The sequence below is a fragment of the Chiloscyllium punctatum genome, chromosome 2 (genome assembly GCF_047496795.1).
Source record: "Chiloscyllium punctatum isolate Juve2018m chromosome 2, sChiPun1.3, whole genome shotgun sequence".
Lineage (NCBI taxonomy): Eukaryota > Metazoa > Chordata > Chondrichthyes > Orectolobiformes > Hemiscylliidae > Chiloscyllium > Chiloscyllium punctatum.
This window is the reverse complement of record NC_092740.1, coordinates 124,974,181-124,988,720: the sequence shown is the minus strand read 5'-3', so window position 1 is coordinate 124,988,720 and position 14,540 is coordinate 124,974,181. Positions and strand designations below refer to the sequence as shown.

The 14,540-nt window shown below is 42.8% G+C and overlaps 1 protein-coding gene across 7 annotated transcripts in view; it reads right to left on the bottom strand.

Annotated features, from left to right (window-relative positions):
- svep1 (sushi, von Willebrand factor type A, EGF and pentraxin domain containing 1) overlaps positions 1 to 14,540 on the bottom strand; it is a 239,394-nt gene that overhangs the window by 91,711 nt on the left and 133,143 nt on the right. For all 7 annotated transcript variants that reach the window (XM_072588116.1, XM_072588121.1, XM_072588115.1 and 4 more), the window contains 6 exons: positions 12,679 to 12,775; positions 12,477 to 12,590; positions 9,558 to 9,671; positions 5,043 to 5,244; positions 3,719 to 3,876; positions 2,368 to 2,569 (listed from right to left, as the gene is read on the bottom strand). In XM_072588116.1, coding sequence (XP_072444217.1) covers positions 2,368 to 2,569; positions 3,719 to 3,876; positions 5,043 to 5,244; positions 9,558 to 9,671; positions 12,477 to 12,590; positions 12,679 to 12,775 — 887 coding nt within the window. The remainder of the gene's footprint in view (positions 1 to 2,367; positions 2,570 to 3,718; positions 3,877 to 5,042; positions 5,245 to 9,557; positions 9,672 to 12,476; positions 12,591 to 12,678; positions 12,776 to 14,540) is intronic.

Below are 14,540 nucleotides of genomic sequence, written 5' to 3'. Positions count from 1 at the left end.
AAGCAAAGAGGTTCTTCTGCAGCTGTACAGAGCCCTGGTGAGACCACACCTGGAGTACTGTGTGCAGTTCTGGTCTCCAAATTTGAGGAAAGACATTCTGGGTATTGAGGGAGTGCAGCGTAGGTTCACGAGGTCAATTCCTGGAATGACGGGATTACCTTACACTGAAAGACTGGAGCGACTGGGCTTGTATACCCTTGAGTTTAGAAGACTGAGAGGGGATCTGATTGAGACATATAAGATTATTAAAGGATTGGACACTCTGGAGGCAGGAAACATGTTTCCGCTGATGGGTGAGTGCTGAACCAGAGGACACAGCTCAAAAATACGGGGTAGACCATTTAGGACAGAGATGAGGAGAAACCTCTTCACCGAGAGAGTGGTGGCTGTGTGGAATGCTCTGCCCCAAAGGGCAGTGGAGGCCCAGTCTCTGGATTCATTTAAGAAAGAGTTGGATAGAGCTCTCAAGGATTGTGGAATCAAGGGTTATGGAGATAAGGCAGGAATAGGATACTGATTAAGGATGATCAGCCATGATCATATTGAATTGTGGTGGAGGCACGAAGGGCAGAATGGCCTACTCCTGCACCTATTGTCTATTGTCTATTGTCTAGTCTGGCAGTCATTTTTGAGATGTATTTGATGTAGGGGAGAGTGGCTAGGGATTCTGGATGCGTTTTGTCTGCTTGTTTGGGTTTGTTAGAACTCGCTAGGTGAACAGATGTATAGATGAGGGCAATGCTTTAGATGTAGTTTACTTAGACTCCAGCTAGGCTTTTGATAAAGTCCTGTGTGGGAGACTAACAGCAAACGTCAGAGCCCATGGGATCCAAGGAAATTGGATACACATTTGACTGAGTAGCAGGAAGCAGAGAATAAAGGTTGAGGGATATTTTTCTCGTTGGAAGTCTGCATCTGATGGGGGTCCCACAAGGGTCATTGTTGGACCCTTGTGACCTCATGATGTAGACACAGATGTAGGAAGGTTGATCAGTAGGTTCACAGATAATACAAAAATTAATGGGGTGGTAAATAGTGAGGAGGATAGCCATAGGTTAGGATATAAGCGGGTTGGTCAGATGGCTGTTTAGTGGCAAACAGAATTCAATTCAGATGGATGGGGTGTGGAATTGGGCAGAACAAATAATGCAAAAGAATACTTGATAACAGTGGAAATCTGGAAAGAACCAAGGATCAGAAGGATCTTGGACAGCCTGTAAGCCAGTCTGTCAAGTCAGGCAGATAAAATGGTTCAAAAGGCGTATGATATATTAGCCTTTATTATTCAAGGCATAGAGTTTAAGGGCAGTGAAGTTTAGCTGGAAATGTATAAGACATTAGATTAGATTCCCTACAGTGTGGAAACAAGCTCTTCGGCCCAACAAGTCCACATAAACCCTCCAAACAGTAACCTACCCAGACCCATTTCCCCTCTGACTAATGCACCTAACACTATGGGGAATTTAGCATGACCAATTCACTTGACCTGCACATCTTTGGACTATGGGAGAAACCCACGCAGACACAGGGAGAAGGTGCAAACCCCACAGACAGTCACCCGAGGCAGGAATTGAACCCAGGTCCCTGGTGCTGTGAGGCAATGGTGCTAACTACTGAGCCGCCCCAAAGTTAGTTAGATCACAGCTAGACTATTGTGTGCAGGTCTGGAATCCTTATTATAGGAAGGATGTTATAGTACTAGTGAGGACACAGGAGAGATTTACCAGAATGTTGCCTGAACTGGAGAGTTATGAAGAGAAATTGGACATATTGGACATTCTTTTGAACAGCAAAGATTGAGTGGGGACATGATTCAGATGTATAAAATTATGTGGGGCATAAATGGGATAGAAACAAAGACACTTTTTCCCTTGATGGAGGGATCAATGACCTGGGAGCATAGATTTAAGGGAGGGGGTAGAGAATTTAGAGAGGTTGTGAGGAAAAACCTTTTTACCCAGGGGGTAATGAAAATCTGGAACTCACTGCCTGTATGTGGGAGTGATACAAGCAGAAACCCTTTTAGCATTTAAGGAGTATTTAAATGTACACTTGCAATACCAAGGAGGAAGTGAGGACAGCAGATGGTGAAGAGGGAAAGTTGATAAAACTTGGTACTGGAAAAGGCATAGCAGGTCAGCCAAGCAATATCAAGGCATATAAGTGCCAGAAAATGGGATTCGAATAATCAGGTGTTTTTTTTTGACAGCATGAACAGAATTGGCCAAAGGGCCTTTTTCTGTTCTGTAGATTTCTATGCCTGTAACATGGGTCTCAAAAGATTATGTCTGGAACTCAAGCCTTTAGAATTTGCTTTCTAACGGAAAAAAGAACTGGAAGTAATCTTGTAAAAGCAGAAGAATTTACCCATTGTAATCCGTTAGTAGAAATGCATTGTCACATCCATTGTCCAGGGCATAGGAAATGGGAGTTCCATAGTTTGTGGTGTCAGAAGATTTCATCCAGAAAGCACAGGTAAGAGCACTGAGTCTTGGTAATACATTGTCCAATAAAACGTAGCCATAGATCCCCGAAACCTCAAAATCCAGGTTAAAATTGGAGGATAACTCTTAAATAAAAAAGGATTAAATAAATACAGGTATACCATCTGGCAACATGTGATGAGAAAACAAGATTGCTCTTTCATTCAAATTTCAAGTGTAAAACCATTTCAACTAAATCCAATTTGAATTTCAATGAATAAAATTAACTTGCTTGAAGGGATTTTTTGGATCATCTCCCTTTGATATTTAATGGCATTACAATCGGGCATTACAATCATCAAATCACCCCCATCAATACCTGAGAGTCAATATTGACCAAAACCTTAACTGGAACCGCAATGCAATCATGACTACAATCCCTAGTTTGGATACAACAGAGCTTTTGAAATATTATTTTCTACAGGCAGATAAAGTTGCGACAGGTTCAAAGAGCAACTGTTGTTTTTTTTTAATACTTATTCATGGGATATGGGTGTCACTGCATAATCCAACATTTATTGGCCATTCCTAATTGCCAATAAGATGGTGAAGATGATCCATCTTCTTGAAACACTACAATCTGTATGGTGTATGTGTACTCACAGTGTTGCCAGGGACAGAGCAATTGCAGGTCAGAAGATGGGAAATCTGCAGAGAGGAGCGTACCTCCCACCTTCCCAATGCCTATTCACCACATGCAGGAGTGTGATGGGATACACCGACTTGCCAGGATGATCACAGCACCAACAGTACTCAACACCATCCAGGATATATAATTGGCAAGCCGTTCACCACATTAAATGTTCAGTCTCTTCAACACCAATGTAGCAGTGTGTAGCATCGAAAAGATGCAGCAACTCACCAGAGTTACCTTGACAGCAATTTCCAAATCTGTCACCCCAACCATTTAAGAAGGTGAAGGGCACCAGACACATGGGAATAGCACCAGCTACAAATTCCTCTCCAAGTCACACACCTTCCTGACTTGGAATGACATCACCTTTCTTTTTCTGTTGCCTCATAAAAATATTCAAACTCCCTTTCTAGCAGCACTGTGGGTATACATACACTACACAAGTTGTCATGGTTCAAGAAGTTGGATCATCATTGCCATGTTAATGGCAATTAGGAAAGAACAATAAATGTTAGAGTATGCAGTGACAACCACATCAATTGAGCTTACCTCTGATCCTGCAACATTTTGAAGCAGAAACTGACCATTTTGAGACCTTTACCTGTTTCACATCGAATTCCAGTGAAACCTGGTAGACAGTTACAGATGTATGAGGCTAGATCGTCCACACATACCCCTTGGTTCAGACATGGATTTGACTCACACTCATTCACATCTACTTCACAGAACAAGCCAGTGTAGCCTGGGGGGCATTGACATCTAAAGAAGAGAAGGAATGATCAGTCATAATAATTCTGCTGCTTGCAAATAGATGATTGCAAACAAGGCAACTTCAGTGCGGCTGCACATGAGTCAATGTGCACTGTAACCCAGCGGGTGGCATACTTGCCACTCTGGGTTCAGGATCCATTCTAGGATGTAAATAGGAAAATCAAGGTCAACATTATTGGAGGAGTTAAACTGAAGCCACATCTAATTGTACAGATAGTTTCAGAAGATCCCATCGCACTATTTCAAAGAAGGGTGGGAGAGTTATTCCCATGATCTGGCCAGTATTTATTCCCTAAGTAATATCATTGATGCAGATTCTTAGATCCTAATTCCTGTGTGCAATTAGTCCATCCCAATCGCTAAATGGTTCCATGGACTTTTTAGCCTTTCTTTCCCAAACAGCAAATAAAAAGAAATGCTTTGATCACAAAGGAGCCTGACTAAATCTGTTGGAATTTTATGATCCCTGTAGAGAACAGTAATTTTTAAATTGATATTTCAATTTCTGCTGGAAGGATCACATAAGACTTTGAAATCTTTACAGTAGCAAGCAAACTAATACCTACATTATCTAAATACTGCTTTTGTTGACAAATTAATCTCAAGATGAAAGAAAAGTCTCCTTTTCATGGCCTCACTATCTCCAAGGCAACTAAGCCATCTCATAGAATCATTAGAATCCCTACAGTGTGGGAACAGGCCCTTCGGCCCAACAAGTCCACACTGAACCTCCGAAGAATAACCCAGCCAGACCCATTCCCCTGTTACTGTACATTTACCCCTGACTAATGCACCTAACCTACACACCTCTGAACACTACGGGCAATTTAGCATGGCCAATTCACCTGACCTGCACACCTTTGGATAGTGGGAGGAAACCGGAGCACCTGGAGGAAACCCATGCATATACAGGGAGAGTGTGCAAATGCTACATAGACGATCAGCTCAGGCTGGAATCAAACCTAGGTCCCTGGCACTGTGAGGCAGCATTGCTAACCACGGAGCCACAGTGCTGCCAATTTCAATCTATTGTTGGGCAGACGTCAAAACAGGTCATAGTGACCTCCTTAATGCCTCATTTCCCTTAAGTAAAGAGACAATCGCAAAATATAATAGTTTTTTAAAGTTTGCATTTGTAGCACAAATGTCCTTACCTGAAGGTGCTGATGTCGTCAATGCATGATCCTCCATTCAAACAAGGCAAGCTGGTGCATTCATTAATATTCACTTCACATGTGTCTCCCAAAAAACCAGCCAGACACGTACACCGAAATCCACCAATCAGATTATGACATGTCCCATTGTTGAGACACGGTGTTGAAAGGCACTCATTAACATCAAGTTCACAGTGGACACCTTGAAAGAAAGAAGCAGAACACATTACTGTAATTGTTTAAAAAAACTATCCAGGCATTACTATGTAAAGTCTCAGTGATGCAGCATTAAAATCTCTACTAGATAGCCCTGATAACTGAATGTTCATTGAGATCAACTCAGCAAACTACAGTGGAGCCAAAGGTTCTGGGTACTCAGTTGGTGACTATATTTCAAGACTGAGACTTTCTTAGATTACTTACAGTGTGGAAACATGCCCTTTGGCCCAAGTCCACACTGACCCTCTGAAGAGCAACCCACCCAGACCCATTTCCTTACATTTACTCCTTCACCTAACACTACAAGCAATTTAGCATGGCCAATTCACCTAACCTGCACATTTTTTGGACTGTGGGAGGAAACCGGAGAAAACCCACACAGACAGTCGCCTGAGACGGGAATTGAACTGGGTCTCTGGCACTGTGAGGCAGCAGTGCTAACCACTGTGCCACCATGCTGCCCACATTTACTTTATTTATAGAAAAGGTTTTTAAGGATAGGGAATCTAGTGAAATGGCAGCGTGATGTGCAGATGACGGTGTTGGATTGGACTGGTGTGGTGTGATTTTTCACTTTGAGATGGAGATAGTGAGAGAAGGTAGAGTTGAGATAGAAGGTCATCCATGATTTCATTGAATGGGGAAGCTGGTTCAAGGGTTGAATGGTTGAATCCTGCTTCTATTTCAGACTAACCTATTGCCTGTTGATAAACCTCTCCAGAAGTATTTTGTCTCACTTACTATCTGGTTCATGATGGATTCATGACAACGGGAAGAGTAAAAGGGCTCGAGAAACCCGCACAGTTAAGCAGAAACTTTACCTCAGAGAGATGTATATATAAATGGAACTGTTCACCAGCTGTACATCTTACAAGTCACTGACAGAGTCATTGTGAAAGTTCATAATGTCTAATCGTGGGTGGAAAAAGAAAGATTTACCAGGGTCATGCCAGAGCTGCAAGTTTATACCTGTCCGGGGCTCTGCTTTCCAATGAAGAGGAGGGTGAGAGGTGACAAAATAGATGTATTAAAAGTTCTGAAAGAGTTTGCTAAGTTAGGCCAGATAGGCAAGATGAATCTGCTTCTGCAGCTATCAAAAAGATAGTTACAAATAATGCAGTAGTGAATTCAGAGACTGCTTAACTCAGAGAGTGGTGAGAAGGTGGAACTGTGAGGAGTGTTTGAGGTGAATATTTTGTGATAACTTACTGTTCAATAGTATTATGAAATCTAAAAAAGTAGCGAATTAGCTATTACTTTTACATGGGGTATGGGTATTGCAGGTAAAGATAACATTTGTTGATCATCCCAAATTGCATTTGAGCTGAACGGTTTGCTGGGCTATTTCAGGGAATAGAGTCAAAAAGGGTGGCGCTGGAAAAGCACAGCAGGTCAGGCAGCAGTATTATTATAGAGCCACACAGCACAAGAACCGACCCTTCGGTCCAACCAGTCCAGGAAAACCATAATCCCAAACTAAACTAGTCCCACCTGCATCTGCTTGGACCACATCCCTCCAAATCTTTCCTATTCTGTCAGTGCTGACCTAGACAGTGTTAATGACGACCGCAATTTCCCTTCCCACGTGGTTAAACTTGCCCTCCAACGCATCTCGTCCACATCCCGCACCTCCGCCCTCAGACCCCACCCCTCCAACCGTAACAAGGACAGAACGCCCCTGGTACTCACCTTCCCCCCTACCAACCTTCACATAAACCAAATCATTTGCCAACATTTCTGCCACCTCCAAACAGACCCCACCACCAGGAATATATTTCCCTCCCCACCCTTTTCCGCCTTCCGCAAAGACCGTTCCCTCCGTGACTACCTGGTCAGGTCCACACCCCCCCTACAACCCACCGTCCCATCCTGGCACTTTCCCCTGCCACCGCAGGAACTGTAAAACCTGCGCCCACACCTCCTCCCTCACCTCTATCCAAGGCCCTAAAGGAGCCATCCACATCCATCAAAGTTTTACTTGCACAACCACTAATATCATTTATTGTATCCGTTGCTCCCGATGTGGTCTCCTCTACATTGGGGAGACTGGGCACCTCCTAGCAGAGCGCTTTAGGGAACATCTCTGGGACACCCGCACCAATCAACCACACCGCCCCATGGCCCAACATTTCAACTGCCCCTCCCACTCTGCCGAGGACATGGAGGTCCTGGGCCTCCTTCACCGCCGCTCCCTCACCACCAGGTGCCTGGAGGAACAATGCCTCATTTTCCGCCTCGGAACACTTCAACCCCAGGGCATCAATGTGGACTTCAACAGTTTCCTCATTTCCCCTTCCTTCACCTCACCCTAGTTCCAAACTTCCAGCTCAGCATTGTTCGCATGACTTGTCCGGACTTGTCCTACCTGCCTATCTCCTTTTCCACCTATCCACTCCACCCTCTCCTCCCTGACCTATCACCTTCATCCCCTCTCCCATTCACCCATTGTACTCTATGCTACTTTCTCCCCACCCCCACCCTCCTCTAGCTTATCTCTCCACGCTTCAGGCTCACTGCCTTTATTCCTGATGAAGGGCTTTTGCCTGAAACGTCGATTTCGAAGCTCCTTGGATGCTGCCTGAACTGCTGTGCTCTTCCAGCACCACTAATCCAGAATCTGGTTTCCAGCATCTGCAGTCATTGTTTTTACCGTGTTAATGACTGAGTCAAGCTGATGCTCCTTTACAAAGCAAGATGCACTGTTACCGTGTTTTCTACATGAATGTATGCAATTCCATATTGAATTCAAAAATAAAATTATTTCAAGGGAAAGGACAAGATTCACTTCCTCCTGCTTTTAAGTGCACCAGCTTATAGTTTGTCTGGTTTAGAATAGTCAGCGTCAAGATGCCACACTGGCTATTTCAGAATCTTGGAGGATGGAGAAGACGTTGTCTAGGTGGGATCTAAATCCACATGGGCAATATGAAAAGTGGACACTCTCAGGTAACAATGCTATAGATATGGGGAATGGGATGTGGTTCCACCATTAAAACATTGATGGTATTATAACACTGCGATACAAGGTTGTACTGTGGGAGCCCATGCCATTTTTCTAAAAAGGCAGGGAAACACCTAAAACACCCAAATGGAGCCAATAGGACAGTAGCAGTTGGTAAGATCAGTAGCAGCACCAGAACTCATCTGAGGAGCAGGGGAGTCGACGTTTCTGTTGAAGGGCTTATGCCCGAAATGTCGACTCTCCTGCTCCTCGGATGCTGCCTGACCTGCTGTGCTTTTCCAGTGCCACACGTTTTGACTCTGATCTCCAGCATCTGCAGTCCTCACTTTCTCCTGTATCAGGAGAAAGTGGGGGTTCTGGAGTCACATGTAGGCTCAAATAGGGAAAGACAGCAGACTTCATTCCATAAGGAACATTTGTGAGCCAGATGAACTGTCAAGGTTACCATCGATGAAACTAGCTTTCAATTCCAGATTTTTTTATTAGTTAAATTGTGTGATGTGAAATGCAGCATTTCTCATCATCCCTAATTGCTCTTGGGAAGGTGGTGGTAATCCACCTTCTTGAAGTGCTGCAGTTCATATGCAGGAGGTAGTCCTGTAATGTTGTTAGGGAGAGAGTTTCAGAATTTTAACCCAGCAACTCAAAAGGAATGGTGATATATTTCCACACCTGGATGTCGTGTGCTTGGAGTTTGTAGCAATCTCATGTATCTGCTGCTGTTTTGGGTGGTGGAGTTTGAAAGATGTTGTCAGAGGAGCCTTGATAAGTTCCTCTGGTGGGATTTGAGCCCATATGCTCAGAGCATTATTCAGAATTGCAAGTCCAGTTATATTACTGTTATATCACCTTTGTATTTTTTTGTGCAGCTTATGCATCATTTTTACACTGTTACGTTTTAATTAATTCTATTTTTGGATAATCTGGGACTCTAGGATATAATCATATATAATCTTCTGTAGCATGGATGCATTTAATGAGAAGCAAGATTTAAAAAAAAAGAGGGATAAAGGAATCGATTGTTACGCTTGCAGGGTTAGACAAAGTAAGATCGGAAGAGGGTCATGTGGTACATCAATATAAGTATACCTGATGGACCAAATGACCTCTTCCAATGCTGTAAATTCTATGTATTCACTGCAACAATCTATTCATTGTAATTAAATTCCAATAGTTGCTGCAAAACTCCCTATTAATAGCTTTGGGTGTAACGTAAATTATTCATGTCACAAATCAGAGAAATAATTGATTAACATAAGAGAATTAAGCAAATACCTTGCCATAATTTGCCAATGAAGAACTAAATGCAAAAAGCACTGTGAATGTATTTTTACCTCTAAACCCAACTGTACACTCGCAGTAATATGCATTAATCTGGTCAATGCATCTTCCATCATGAAGACATGGTTGAGAGTTACACTCGTTTACGTCTTCCTCACATAGAATACCTGGAAAACATCAAAAGAAGCCAAACTGTTTGCTAACTTTCATGTCATAATGACACCCATTCACCCTCCCCGCCCCCACCACAACCTGTCATACCCTCCCAACATTTGGACCTCTCGAAAGACCATTTTCCTGGTCTTGTATACCCAGCAAAAGGCAACCTCCAGCTTGGCAGAACTACTCCCACCCCATCCCCATCCCCAACAACTTAGCAGAACCCTCTTTGGCTTGCTCATTTATTTTCCTTCAGATTTACTCTACTCACTGCTCAGGCTGTTTCTATAACCACATTTACTATTGATAGGCTTGGAGTGAAATAGCACTTTTTATAATCTATAATGTAGGAGCAGATTCTGTTCGTTCTCCTTACATGGTGACTTTTCTCTGATAGGCTTCCCTCATGATTGAATTTTCCTGGACAGTTTGGAGAGTTCCAAGGAGATGTAACAGAGAGGCTCGATGAGCATAACAATGTTGAAGTGGTGAACATTGGCTTCCAGAAGTAATTTGACACAGTGCCACACAACAGATTGTGAGGAAATATATAAAAGGGATAGCAGCAACAAAGATACAAAATTGGCTGAGTGATATCAAATGGAGTAATGGCCAATAGATATTTTTAAGCAAGAGGTGGTTTATTCCAGAGGGGTCCATATTGGAACCATTGCTTTTCTTGATCTATATTAATGATCTGGATCTTGGGGTGCAGGGCACAATTTGAAAGTTTGCAGATGTCATGGAACTTGGAAGAATTGTAAACGGTGAGGAGGAACTCCAAAAGGACATGGACAAGTTGGTGGAGTGACAATAGACAATAGACAATAGGTGCAGGAGTAGGCCATTCTGCCCTTCGAGCCTGCACCACCATTCAATATGATCATGGCTGATCATCCTTAATCAGTATCCTGTTACTGCCTTATCTCCATAACCCTTGATTCCACAATCCTTGAGAGCTCTATCCAACTCTTTCTTAAATGAATCCAGAGATTGGGCCTCTACTGCCCTCTGGGGCAGAGCATTCCACACAGCCACCACTCTCTGGGTGAAGACGTTTCTCCTCATCTCTGTCCTAAATGGTCTACCCCGTATTTTTAAGCTGTGTCCTCTGGTTTGGCACTCACCCATCAGCGGAAATATGTTTCCTCCTGCCAGAGTGTCCAATCCTTTCATAATCCTATATGTCTCAATCAGATCCCCTCTCAGTCTTCTAAACTCAAGGGTATACAAGCCCAGTCGCTCCAGTCTTTCAGTGTAAGGTAATCCCGCCATTCCAGGAATTGACCTCGTGAACCTACGCTGCACTCCCTCAATACCCAGAATGTCTTTCCTCAAATTTGGAGACCAGAACTGCACACAGTAATCAAGGTGTGGTCTCACCAGGGCTCTGTACAGCTGCAGAAGAACCTCTTTGCTTCTATACTCAATCCCTCTTGTTATGAAGGCCAGCATGCTATTAGTCTTCTTCACTACCTGCTGTACCTGCATGCTTACCTTCATTGACTGGTGTACAAAAACACCTAGATCTCTTTGTACTGCCCCTTTACCTAAATTGATTCCATTTAGGTAGTAATCTGCCTTCCTGTTCTTGCCACCAAAGTGGATAACCATACATTTATCCACATTAAACTGCATCTGCCATGCATCTGAGTGGACAGACAGGTGACAGATAAAGTTCAATGCAAAGAAGTGTAAGGTGATGTATTTGATGGGAAGAACATGGAAAGACAATATAAAAATACAGGACACAATTACAAAGAGGGTACAGTAGCAGAAGGGCCTAGGTGTATTGGTGCACAGATGACTCAAGTTGACAGAGCAGGTTGAAAAAGTATTTAGTAAAGCATACAGTATTTCTGGTTTTATGGATGGGGCACAGAGTACAAGAGCAAACAGGTGATGTTGAACTTTTGTGAGACACTTGTTGGACCTCAGCTGGAGTATTGTGTACAATTGTGGACACCTCATTGTAGGAAAGATGGGAATGCATTGGACAGAATCATTTACAAGAATGTTTCCAGGGATGAGAAATTCTGGTTATGAGGATAGATTAAAGAAGTTGTTCTCCACTGAAAGGATGATAAAAGGAGATACAACAGACGTTTTCAAAGTCCTCAGCAAACCTGATAGAACTGATAAGGAGAAACTGTTCCCACCTGTAAAAGGATCAAGAAGGACAGCATAGGTTTAAAGTGATTTGCAAAAGCAGCAAATGTTATCAAGAAAATAACTTTTTCTCACACCAAGCAGTTAGGATATGATGTGCACTACCTAAAAGTGTGGTGGAGGCTGGTTTAACTGAGGTCATGAGGGGCATGTTGGAAGATCATTCAGGTAGAAACAATGTACAAGGGTATGGAGAGAAAGCAAGCAACTGGCAGGAGTTAATTTGAGGAGTCAATGCAGACAATTTGGGCTGAATGGGCTCTTTCTGTGTCATGGGGGCTTTTCCTGCTTCTCGGATGCTGCCTGACCTGCTGTGCTTTTCCAGCACCAATCTAATCTAGACTCTTTCTGTGTCATGACCTTTCTGTGAGTCTGTGAACTCTACCAAAGCCCTCAGGTATTTATTGTGCTGAATTGCACAGGATAAGTTCCAGCATTATTTCTTTATTCTTTCACAGGATATGGGGATTGCTGACAACAGCAGCAATAGTTTCCCATTTCAATTGTGAGAAGCTACTACTAAGCTGCCTTCATGACAGGCTGTGATACTTCAACATGCCTGGAGCTTTTCATTTTGGAGGGCACTTAAGATATGCAACCATTCTTTCTCTGTAAGTGGAGGAGATTCCTGAGAGGAAACTTACCCACAAAACCAGGCTGGCACAAGCACACAAATCTTCCAATTCCATCCTGACAGGCAGCATTGTTTTGGCAAGGATCTGACGCACACTCGTTGATGTTTGTTTCACAGTTAGAGCCTGAAACACAAATGCAGTGTAGAACTGAGAAGCTGCTGAGGCCCATGCCGATATCCAAGGAAACCCCTGACTGTAAGAGTTCACCTACCTGTAAATCCAGGCTGGCACACACAAACGTGACCTGACCCAACACTTTCACAGCTTCCGTTGTGTTGGCATGGTTGCAAAAAGCATTCGTTAAACTCCTTCATTCAAAAGGGAGGGAAAAATAAAATACTTATTGTCAATTCAGCTAAATAAGGGTTTCAATTTTGTCCTGGCCTGTGGTTATACTGATAGTTGTCCTCACATCAATCACAATATGATTGATATAAAAATGTTCAGAAAGTCTGATGATAAACTATCATTTCCTATTATTACATAAACAAGAGACACTCGTTCACAGAAATGCTGTTGTGATCTATCCCATAGTGAGTGACCCCATGAGATATTGGGTTGTATTGCCCTGAAGAGGGCAGGCATGAAATTTAACACCAACACACGCACCAGTCCCTGACATCATTCAACCCGTGAGGCCATGTACCCAGAGGTGGGTTGGGGAATGGCAGGGCTGTGTGACCACAGATAACAGATGATCACAGAAGCTGTTGAAGCTCTCTAATGACAGTGAAACTGAAATTTTCCAATTTGTCTCCATGCTCACGGAGGGACTGGGGAACATTAGAGTTGTCAAGGTATCCTCCTTGTGTCAGACTTGGTGTTCTTGTTGGGGTTAGTGTAGCAGGACTGAGTGGGGCAGGGGGAGGAACAATGCTGCAAGCTGATGGCTGAGGCCATTCCATGTGTGAGAAAATGCCTAAGTCAATAATTGGTGTGCACCTAATTTAGTTCATAGTTTGTTGTTGGCATTAAAGTGAAATCTGGTATTCAGATTCTGTAGTTTCAAAATTTGAGGAGATTTATTTTCAAGCGTTCCAATAGCAGAGAAACCGAATTAAGAATTAGATTAAACTGAGTTCTTATTAATTGACACAGACCCTTTGTGATGAGTGCATATAGAAGTAGCAAACTTAGTGTGACTTAACATTAGCATGTGACTTCCAATAGAGTTTTGAAATTGAACATCTCAAGGAGTGTTTGGTCGGGGTTTTGCTAAATGAAGCAGCAGATTGGTGAATAAGATTATGAGTATTTCTAGGTTTTACATAAAAATAAGACCTTCAGTTTGTGTTGAGGCATCAAGTTTTTCTCTTTTTTCCTTCCAACTCATTTGTTAGGTATAAGATTGATACCAGTACATGTGAAAAAAAATATAAAGAATAGGGTTCTTCAAGTATAAAGAACAGGGACACTTGATGGTTTACTAATGACTTAGTAGATTGGGTAATGTGTTGCAGATACAGTATGTGGGAGTTTAGTGAACACACATGTAGAAAATCTCTGTAACTTTAACAATTTCAGATCCAGCTTGAGGAGTTGGGGTTCAAGGTGCCACATCAGGAAAAGGCATTTTGCTTCAAGAAATGGGCGCACCCCTAAAATTAGTCAGTTCAAGTGTGGCCCATGCTCAAGGACAGGAAGGTGTGATTATAGGTAAAGTAAGTGCAGGGACAAAAAGGGCAACTTTCAAGGAGCCTCAATCCTGCAATTGTCCAACTGCTATAAAGGTTTTACAAAGTACAGGAGAGCGAAGACTGCAAGAAAGGCGAGTGAACAGATATGGTACAGGGAGAAATTCTAACAGGTGAATTAGCAAGTAATATGAAAATGAACAGTAAGAGCTTCTTTAAATAGTTAGAAGGGAATAGAGAGATGAAGTTGAACATAGGTGCCTTAAGGAATGAGGTTGGGGCAATGGTAACAGGGAACCAGAAAATAGCAGAAAAGTTAAATAAATATTTTGCATCAGTCTGCATTCTAAAAAATGTCGAGAGACAGATGGTTTGTGTGAGCTGGTAGTGATGGTGAATGGAGGGGTGCAGGAGGCAGGAAATACTAGCTAGCATTAGA